The following is an 11,240-nucleotide window of genomic DNA, read 5'->3' as shown; positions in this document are numbered from 1 at the left end:
AGAGGTGTGGGGAGAGTCCCTGGTTTAGTGTACTCAAAGCTACTCCAGCAACTTCCTCAGGAACTGTGGTAAAATGGCCCCACATTCCTCTCTCTGGAAGTAGTCAGGGACATGCCTACCGTGATGGAGCCTGAAGTGGACAGCCCTCCACCATTTATATAGCCAAATTGCAGGCCTGTGTCTCTGAAATTCAGTCGTGTCTTGTGTGATTTCTGGATGGAATAGATTCTTGGTAGGAAAAAATGGTTCTCCCATTACTGAATGCCCAGGATTTGCCCACTAGGACAAAGGTAAGGTATTAGGTGTTGCAAGGTGACACCCCAGGAGAACCAAAGCCAGAGGCAGAAACTATGGACCATGGGTTTAGATCTACTTATCTGAGGTTGGTTCTTAAGGTCCTTTCTGGGAAAAAAAAAAGTATAAGGCTTTAACTTACTCTCTTAAGTTTTATCTTGAGCATTTTCTGGAATATCGGGCTTTTATTTTGGACAGATGAACCCAGTTAGTAATGGGTCTGATTCGTGTTTGTCAATTCGACAGAAACTAGATTCTCCTGGAAAGAAGAAACAGCAGCCAAGGAGTTGACTCTAGCAGATTGGCCTGGGGGCAAACCTGGGGGATAATTTCTGATTGATTATTGATGTGGGAGGGCCCAAGCTCACTGTGATCCCAGAGAGCAAGCTGAGAGAAAGAAGCCAAGAAGCAGTGTTCCCCTATGGCAGTGGCTCTCAACCTTCCTAATGCTGGGACCCTTTAATACAGGTCCTCCTGTTATGGTGACCCCTAAGCATAAAATCAGTGTTTGTTATGTCATGACTGTAACTTTGCTACTCTTATGAATTGCAATGTCAATTTTGATAGGTAGAATATCTGGTATGTGGCCCACAAAGGAGTCATGACCCACAGGTTGAGAACTGCTGTCTTGTGGTCTCTGTTTTGGTTCCTGCTTTGGCTTTCCTTGAGGAGATGGTGGGCTGTAATCTGTAAGCCAAATAAACTCTTTCCTCTACAAGTTGCTTTGGTTGGTGTATTATCACGACGACGATGACAGAAAGCAAACAATGACAGCTATTCCCTAGAGGTTGATGGCTATTGGGGTACTTAGGAAGACCCAGTAGGGGCCTTTCTTAAAGCTAGTTACATGAATGATTGCCTTTGTAGGTGCTTACAGTACCAGGTCTCCTACCTAGTTGAACAGGGTTAGGATGAGAATCCTGGTAAGGGGTTGGTAGAAATTTGTTTTGTTACACAACTAATTAACTTAATCTCTGGTTATATTTTTATCCTTAGTGTTAAAGACGATGTAGGTGGCAAAAATTAACATTTATTATCATCATCATCATTATTATTAACAATTATCATCATCATCAGTCAAGCCTGCATAGGGATGGTTCCTAGAGACCTACTTGTGAGGGTCCCCAGGGCTCCTTTAATTTTTTTCTATCTGGTTGTGTCATTTTTTGGACTGGGTCAAGGTCTTGCTGACTACAAGGCTCCCTTCCCTCGGAAACCTGGAGGAGACTTTTCCCTGTAATTGTGCTTCTCAGTGTACAGGATGTACACTGGCTAGCGTCTGACCCCTGGCTCTCCATGACTGTGACTTACCAGTCCTTTGGAGGTTCTGGCATCTTGCCAGGAGCCAAAGCAAAGGTGGATGGGGGCTCTCATTTTAGCCGCCTTTTCTTTATATTAGTCTTGGTTTCTTAAGGATGGCTGTTGAAAACCTGGAAGGTCAGATACACTAGTCATGAAATGTGAGAAATGGTTTATAATGAACTGTTGTGTAACATTTAGATCAGCGGTTCGCAAGCCTTCATAATGCTATGACCCTTTAATACAGTTCCTCGTAATGTGGTGACCCCAAACCATAAAATTATCTTCGTTGATACTTCAGAACTGTGATTTTGCTGCTGTTATGAATGGTAATATAAATATCTGTGTTTGCTGGTAGTCTTAGATGGCCCCTCTGAAAGGGTCCCTTCGACCCCAAAGAGGTTGTAAATCACAGGTTGAGAGCCTGTGATTTAGATAAAGCTTATGAAGACAATCAGGTTTTTAAATAAATCTTGACCATGAAGACACAGTTCCCTCGTGGGCAGTGCAATACCTCTTGGTTACTCTGAGAACTTTACTTGGAGAGCTCCCTGGTTCACTGCAGTGCTCAGAGTTTAGCATGACCCTGAGTCGCAGGGCCCTGGAGGCTCTGGAAGGGGAGCATCAGCCTTCCTCAGTGCTCCTGGCCAAGCATGTCTGCACCTCACGGCCACCAATTTCCCTGCGCACAGGGCACAGTTAGAGATTCAAAATGGTGGAACTGACCAAGCTGAGCAACCAAATATGTATCAGCTGTCATATTGGGTAAACAGAGCATATATCTTCTTTACCAAATCTCTAGATGAGCCAGCTATAGAAAGAAGATAACTCAAATAGCAAATTTGTAATGCAGAACACATTACCTAAACACTCTGCAGTAGATAGAAACGGGCAAACTCTACCTGGAAATTCAGAAACCACTCAGTTAAACACTGACACTATCCACTTAAAGAATGAATTCAATTTAGACTTTTTCTTTTTAACTCTAGTGAAAACTGGAAAGTTATATAACAATCCCAATGAATCTGAAAAAAAATGTTCACACAGAAAGGGTAATGCTAAGCATCATTACTTAAAATAATCATAACAAAATATTACTTAAACCAGAAATAATGCAAATAACAAACTCTGTCCTCAGGAGCATCGAGAAAAGCAACAAAATAAAATAAAGGAAAGGAGAAAGGCTTTAATAAAGGTATTGATTACGTTAACTAGAAAAGAGCAGAATTAATAAAAACACCGGAAATCTTAGTAATATCATTTAAACAGCTGTAAGAATAGACCCAATACAGAGAATAAAACCAACATACCGAAAGTCAAATTAAGGCAGAGGAAATCAAGAGGATTACAAAGGACTCAGTGTGTAAACTGAGAACTGAACAAATGTCACCAAGGCTAACTAAAGACAAGCTGGGTGGATTAATAAGTATCTAAAAGTAAAAAAAAAAAGGCTCAATTTCATAAGTAGTTAAAATTTGACAAACTTAACAGAAAATGTAATTATCTTGATAAAATAGAAAAATCCTTTTTTTTTTTTTTTAAAAAAAGCGAGTTATTGTAAACGTTGCTAAGAGTAGATGAATAACTTGATAATTTTAGTGGAAATTCAAGAAGCTAAAACAGAAAATGTGGACACGTTAAGTGTTAAATTCTTAGCAATGATATCACAGGCAATGCTACATAGACAAAGAGGCCAAGACGAAAAATCACCAGAGTAGAAAGCAAAGCCGTCCACGCTCTAACAGGACAGAGAGACAGAGCATTCATGCTATGCTTATTTTGGAATTATGAACAGATTCTCCCAGTGGTCACTTCAGGACAGATATGTGACCTGCCCGGCCAGAAAAATGCAGATCTCAGTGTCCTGCTGAGCTCCTATGCAGGCTGCTCAGGGCTGGGCACCCACCTCTCCCGGCTTCCTGTCCCTCTCCTACCCACCCCCTTCCTTCATAGCTTATCTCTTTTACTTAGTGAAGCAATAACTTGTTATTGTTCCAACAGATAAGAATAATGTTGTGTTTTCAAGCTAACAAGCATTAAGAGTAAATTACCCTTTTCTATTTTTTAATAAGAAAAACATTTAATTAATTGTAATTTAGTTGTAAAAAGCACGGCCTTTGATTGAAGGAAGGAATGACGTTTCATTCTTGTCCGAGTCACCTCAGATGTGATTTGGCTAATCTCTCTTCACCCATAGTGCCCTGGGAAGGTTTGACTTTAACCACAAGAGGATGCTGAGGCAGGAGAAGGATAATGTCCAGTCAGAACCAAGAGTGGCCACAGACTGACTAAGCCCGCGCTGCTGCGCGTGCGCATGGCTGCTCAGCACCCAAGCAACACTTTTTTTTTTTTTTTTCGAGACAGGGTTTCTCTGTATAGCCCTGGCTGTCTTGGAACTCACTTTGTAGACCAGGCTGGCCTCGAACTCAGAAATCCACCTGCCTCTGCCTCCCAAGTGCTGGGATTAAAGGCATGCGCCACCACGCCTGGCTCCAAGCAACACTTACAACACTAATACAACCCAATACTTGCTAAGTCGCTTCTATGGCCGCACATATTTCATTAGCTTTCATATAAAATTTGTTATTTAATTTTGCACCTGGTAAAAGCATCACTGCAGATATGTCCTGCGGCCGAGCACTTGGCCTTGCCCATCTCCTTGCCAACTTTCTCCTCTGACCGGCTTCCCCTGCCGAGTTTTCCCGATTTAGAACTCCTTTTGTTATTTCAAGCTCTTTTTCTGTGTCAGAGTCCCACCCTCCAGCTTCACTCTTCCCCTCATAGGACACTGCAGCCTCAATTTCCAACCTCTCCTGATCCAGTTCTAGAACCTTCTCTCTAGCTCTCTAGCTCCTCCACTTAACAGCCCCTCCCCCAAGTGAGCTCCAGGCACCAACAGTTTCTTTGCATTTGATAACTTGAACAATAACACTGCATTTAGGGGCCTATGAAGGCAAAAATCAGTAGCGGAGACGTGGACAAATAATTTGTTTTTAAAGGCTATCTCTGGGACAAGACTGCATAGCTCACAACAGGCCCACCTAAATGTATTGTCTCTAGTTTATAACCTAAGTTTTGAGTTACTAAATTGTTCAGTGGAGAAGTTAGAAAGTTTAAATCCAGGCACAACAACAAGTTTACAGACTTCCCTTCTCCCTGGCTCCTCCCTGTGGTCAGCACAATTACAAACTTGGGTTGACTTTGTTAACTTTGACAGTTTCACCTCTTGGTGGATGTTCATATTTATGGAACGTTTACCAAAAACAATGAGGTTGTATTTTCTCCCTCTGTGTTAATTCTAGCTTGTTAGAGATCCTGCCCTATCTAGAGGAAGTCAGTCTCTGGGTTTTGTGAGGAAGAGCAGAATTTTTTTAAAATTGAATTTAATGTTATTTTATTTTGGTAAAAATGGAGTGCTGTCCCTTTAAATTCTGAAGTGAACTTGGCTAAGAAAGGCCAACAGCTCAAGGTCCAGCCCCTAGAAGAGAGAATAGTTCCAGACTCCATCCTCAGGCTTTGCAAGGGCACAGCTGTGCCAGCTCGCCCTGGCAGACTCCTGGCAGCATGGCAGCAAAGCTCTGGACCTTCCTGCTGGGCTTTGGGCTCAGCTGGGTGTGGCCAGCTTCTTCCCACCGGAAGCTTCTGGTGTTGCTCTTGGATGGTTTTCGCTCAGACTACATCAGTGAGGATGCCCTAGCATCCTTGCCTGGCTTCAGAGAGATTGTGAACAGAGGCGTCAAAGTGGATTACTTGACTCCAGACTTCCCCAGCCTCTCCTATCCCAATTACTACACCCTCATGACTGGTGAGTACCTACCATGTCTGCCTCTTAGACGGGAGGATGTGGCTAGCATCTGTCATTGGGAATCTTAGTGTTTGATTGTCTCTAGTCACGGGACATCCAAGATAGGTAAGAGTCTATGTTCCCAACTAACACTTTCTTTTTTTTTTTTTTTTTTTGGTTTTTCGAGACAGGGTTTCTCTGTATAGCCCTGGCTGTCCTGGAACTCACTTTGTAGACCAGGCTGGCCTCGAACTCAGAAATCCGCCTGCCTCTGCCTCCCAAGTGCTGGGATTAAAGGTGTGCGCCACCACCGCCCGGCCCAACTAACACTTTCATTTCGTCACGGTCTTGTTGTTCCACAAATGTCCTCCCAAGGACCTATTTCAGACTGTCTGTAAAGAGAAGAGATGCTAACAGCAATATATGGAATTTGGAGATTTTTTTAAAGAGTGGTTATTCTTTGCTTCACAGATAAAATTCTAGATAATTCCACATTTTCTAAGTTCGGGGTGTAGAAGATGGATGGGTTTCCGTGTATCCATACAGAATCTCTCTGTCCCTTTACTGTGGTCTGGATTCTTGCAGGCTGACTTATCAATGTGTAAGACTGTGACAGTTATTCTCAGGATTCCTCCACAGGGGAACCTTGCTTCTAGACAACTTAGAAGGGACTCTTTAGGCCTTCTTCAGTAATGCCACTTTCTGCTTTGGCCGTCTGGGGTCAGGTGAAATGATACAGAGACAACTTTTGTCATGGACTTGAGATTGTCTAGCATCTGTGAAATGGGAGTTAAGCAGAAATCAAGTCCAAATTCCAGTGAGACGGGCAGAATCCCAGCTGCTTGTCTGGGGAAAGTGGATTTGGCTAAAGATGATCTTCCTCCATCTAGAATTGTCAGGACACTAAAGGTGATTCTAGAAGGCTGAGCCTGTCTGTTCGGTATCTGCAGCCTCACCTGCTAATGTAGGTGGGCTCCCTGCAAAACCAGCAAGAGGCTGTCAGGTATTTTTGGCCAGCTACCCAGGGCAACCAAGAAGGCAGTGACTGCTGGCTGTACAAGACTTCATTGTGTGCTCTGAATCCAGGGAGAACTTTGAAATGATGTTATCAGATAAGACCTAAGACCTGTGATAGCTCATTACATAGCTTTACAGAACTCCACGACCAAGGGAAGTTTGAAAGCACCTTTAGCTGTGTGATCGGCCACAGGAACAATACATAATATGATGGTAACAGAAAAGGGGCCATGAACCCTCGAATTTCTGTCTTTCATGGGTGCCCTAGGTATTCACAAAGTAACCACGTGCTGACTCCTCAAATGACAGGAATCTCTACTTCATGATTATTATATTTATGAGAATTAGAAATGAAGATATCAGGGAGAGAAAAAAAATCAGGCTTCACACGAGCAAGGAATTTGTTTGTTATCCAACTATAACAAACAAACCAGTCTCCAAGATAAACAGTTAACAAAAGCCTCTCTGGCCTCCCTTTGGCCTGCTTCTCCATTCTCACCCACTCGCTCACTGGGGAACAGTTTGCAGGCTTCTGGGTTACACATAGATTTAATTGTGTGTCCCAACCCGGTTCTCCACGGCGAGTTTCACATACAGTGGCCACCCCTTCTCTGGTTGTCTTTCAGAGCCTGCCAGGAGACACAATTCACAAGCTGCCACGTGCAGTCTTTTTGATTACAGTGGATAATGAACAAGCCCCAGCTTATTAAGGCAGAGTCCAATAAGTGAAAAGGGACCACTGCAAAAATCCCCCCCACAGACACAGAGCCAATGACACGGGTGATTGTTTCTCAGACCCACACGCCTGACACGGCACAAGCACACATTTTCACAAGGGCTCTGTCAAGCAAACACACACCTTTTCACGCTATTGGGCTCTACCGGATATGGACCGTACTAAGCCATGCCTAAACATGGTACAACCTCAGGCTGCGTGTCTTTGTAGTCTCAAAAGTAAATAAATAAAACTATGCCACAAGGAGAGACTGTAGCCCCAAGCACACAAGAATTCCATCCTAATTCTGACAAGCCTGGGGAGGTCACATACACCTTTTTCTATGATAGATTTTCAGACAGTAAATATATTATCTGATTTGGACGCCTGCTCTTCTATTTGTTTTTAGAGGTGACGCTAGCCGTAGGCTGTGGCCAGCAAGACTTGTGTTTATGTGCACATGTCTTTGATAACAATTCATCTTGCACCTAAAGAGCAAACTCATGGCGTGGGGAAGACTTTTCAGACCATGAAATCTACCTATAGCATGTTTACTGTCCAGGAACAGTAGACTCGTTTTCTGCAATATATAGATTCTCGTCCCCTTGATGTTGAGAAATCCCATTTGTGCTTATAAGGAAGAATATATCCATTGAGAATTCTATTTAAAGATATGGCTTAGCACTTGAGTGTTTTATAAACCAACACAATTGTTAGGCGGATCATTTTGTAACCAAAAGGTAGGCTGTTTGGATTTCCCAGAATTCATGAGAGGAACCATTTTTGCTTCATTACATGGATCAGTGCCCATAAGACCAAAAGCTCTTGGTAATTTTTATTTTACATAATGAGGGATAATGAGCTATTGGAAGGAAATATTGCTGGCCCTGGAGTCAGAAGCACCTTCTTGGAGTCCCTGCAGGATGAATCCTCTCACAATCCTCGGATGGCCCTTGGCCTTTATGTCCTCCACTGGAGCACAAAATGAGATGAACTGCCAGGTCTAGATCTCACCAGGGTTTCAGGATGCAGACATGGAAGTGAGCAATGCACGGGAATTCAGGATGCTGAGACTGGTCCCCATCTGTTGTTTAGATGGCCTGTGTGCTGGAGGCTTGGTCCTCCGTGCAGTTATGCTGAGAAATACTGAGAAAGCTTTCGGAGATAAGACTACTGAGAAGTCCTCGGGTCACTGCAGGGACCTGCTCCCAGGAGAGAAACTAGTGCAGTTCTCAGGCAATCTATGAGTCCTCACAAGATTGACTTATAGAAAATTGGTAACCCAACCGCTGGATAGTCTCCGAATTTCTATTGTGAGAGTGATTTACTTCTTCCATGTGTTTTCTTGCCATGACGCCACGTGCCATCAGGGCTTCCACAAAGCTCAAATCCATAGAACCACCCAGTCCCGGGCTTACAGACCCCAGAACCAAACCAAACATGCTAATGTTCTTTATAAAATCCTCAGCCTCAGACATTTTGTAATAATAACATAAACCAAATTAATACAATCTTCTAGGGAGGCTTTCATATAGAAATTAACAAATGGCTGAGGCTCTCTAGAGACAGAATTATTTAGGGCAGTCAATGAACAGTGATGAATAAAGAAACATGTTTGTAAGCAACTTCAGAGATTCTCTATCCCTATCCAATATGGAGAAGACACTGTGAGGATTCTTGCCCCACCCCCAAGGTGTTTCCAAGAGGACAAATGTGAACAAAATTCTAGTAGTGATTAAGAAGATCAACCAATAGATTGCTGTAATCACTGAGTCTTAAAACAAGGCCTTTCACCAAGGATGTTTGCACTCAGCAAACCTTCCAGTCACAGTGGCACAAGGAAATAGTTTTGTCGGCACTGAACCATGTACCCCAAGTTAGCTCTGAGCTCATCTGATTCTTGCCTTAGCCCTCTTCCTTGGTGTTAGGATTACAGATATGCACCATCATGCCTGGTGAGAAAGCTCAGATCCAGGCTGGGAAAACAGGCAGAAGCATGGCTTTCATGGTTATATCTGCCTTTCTGCACAGTCTTTCTGAGGTTCAGTGCATGTGGATCAAGTTAACGTTAGTTGAATGCAACCCCAGATTAGAGGTGGTTAAAGTACATTTTGTTTAAGGTCCTTTTACTGGGGACCTTTGTGGAAGGTGAGAGTTTCTTTGGTGGAAAAACTCACATTTGATTTGGTGGAATTCACATAAAAATCAAGGGAGGGAAATAAAGTTATTTGTTCAACTCAGGTCATGGGTCAGAGACAATACTACCCAGCGTCAGGAACACTTGTTTGTTATGTTTTTTAAAATCCTGGTTAAGAAGTTGAAGAGGTCTGCAAATGTCCGGAGTAGCTGGTAAGCCAGTCTAGAATTTTAGCTTCATCTAAAAAAATCTGCCAATATGTAAGAACATGCTGAAATAATAATTTCTATGCTTAAAAAACGGTAAACAAGAAGCAAGGAAGGGGTGGGAGTGAGTGGTTTGCTCTACCGACCTCAGAGTGTTAGCAGGAGCGTGGACTAAGAGGATATGTTTCAGAGGTGAGACTCAGGATAAAGGTTGAGGTGTCAGGATGGGTCCAGGAAGCAGTGAGAATCTGCCTAATTGTGCTTTATAAATCCTTTGTGGGATTCAACGCAAAAGCCAGGATGTTAACCGCCCCTAATTAGTGTTTGTGACGGTGTGTTTCCTATCCTACTCCCTGAAATTGTATGTGATACAAATTCTTACCAGGTATCAAGGACACAACATTCTACATACTACAGGTAACAAACTGCTTGCAAGGTGAGGCACGCTTGCCTACACTTTCAAGACAACACCTGATGTAAATTAAAACCAGCCATTACTTGGACCAACGGAAATCAGTGCAGGAAGTACTTAAAACAGTTATGTTTTGGAAAAAGCACAGAGTCTCAGGCTTTTGCAGAATTCAAGCTGTTGTGGGGGTAGGGCACGATCCCCATGAGCCTCTTCTTACCCGCGGCACCAGGGAGAACGAAGCTGCCTCTCCTCTCTGCTCTAGAACTCAGCATTGATTGACGAGACCACTAAGCCTGCCCTCGTGTTACCAGATTTAGATGCATCCACTAGTAAGTGTTCTGTACCTGGGCATCTTTCTCCTTTCTCCTATACCAGCCCCTTAGCTTCTGTTTTCACAGGTGACATCCTAGTGGTCCAGGCTCCACTCTTCACTTTGGAGTCTTGCGCAGTACCAACATTTGACGCACCTCCTCTTTGACAGCCCATTGGGTGCCAGCATGCCCCGCCCCCTACCCCTGATCGTGCTACTTCTTCTTTGTTTGTCGACTCCACCTTGGTCCTTTCTCCTGACACTTCCTCATCCTCGTGAGCCTTCTCTCTCACAACCTGAGTCAGCGGCACTTACAGGGCGCATGCCCAGACTGATTCTTCCATCTCTGTTGTCAGTACCTGGTGGAAACCACGCCTGTGTTTTTGCCTAGAGCTGCTTTCCTGTTCTGGCTATTCTGCCTTCCGCGTTATATAGTCACATGACAGAACCAGAGACATCGTTGGAAAACATGCCCCCGTCTATGTCTCTCTTTAGACAAAACTTCAGAGAGACCATTGTCACTCCAGACTTTGTTACTCTTGTGGCCAATCTGTGCATTCTAGTACCGTGAGATACTCCTTAGATACTCAAAAGCATGACGTAGTGTTACCAGATGACTGGTATCCACTGTGGCATTCATGAGTTAATTCCCTAATTCCCCAGAATGGGACTTGTAGGAAAGAGGACCCCTAGACAGGTAATTTAGATAAATAAAACCATTAGAATAATCCCTAATTTAATATCACGTATGTCTCTATATGAGGAGAAAATTGGAACCCAGATAGATCTAATGGGAAGACCATCTGAAAGCTCACAATGAGGATGGTCATCTCAAGCCTAAAAGAGAAGTCTCAGAAGAAAGAACCTGGTTGATGCCTTTATATTGGACTTCTGGCCTCTACACTGATTATATATCAGGGTATCTTATCACAGTGTGCTGCCTGGTTTTCTGGGTCAACCTGACACAAGCTAGAGTTATCAAGGAGCCTCAATTCAGGAAATGCCTCCATGAATCCAGCTATAAGGCCTTTTCTCAATTAGTGATCAATGGGAAAGGGCTCAGCCA

At 43.4% G+C, this 11,240-nt stretch overlaps 1 protein-coding gene across 1 annotated transcript in view; it reads left to right on the top strand.

Moving 5' to 3' along the window:
- The first annotated feature begins 5,133 nt into the window (after positions 1-5,133).
- Enpp6 (ectonucleotide pyrophosphatase/phosphodiesterase 6) overlaps positions 5,134-11,240 on the top strand; it is a 103,996-nt gene continuing 97,889 nt past the window's right edge. Inside the window, exon 1 of the mRNA XM_021170656.3 lies at positions 5,134-5,398. Within this exon, the coding sequence (XP_021026315.1) occupies positions 5,158-5,398 (241 nt within the window). The 5' untranslated portion in view covers positions 5,134-5,157. The remainder of the gene's footprint in view (positions 5,399-11,240) is intronic.

This window comes from Mus caroli, unplaced genomic scaffold, assembly GCF_978045245.1.
Source record: "Mus caroli unplaced genomic scaffold, Mus_caroli_1 scaffold_10, whole genome shotgun sequence".
NCBI classification, from domain to species: domain Eukaryota; kingdom Metazoa; phylum Chordata; class Mammalia; order Rodentia; family Muridae; genus Mus; species Mus caroli.
This window is presented reverse-complemented; position numbering and strand designations above follow the sequence as displayed.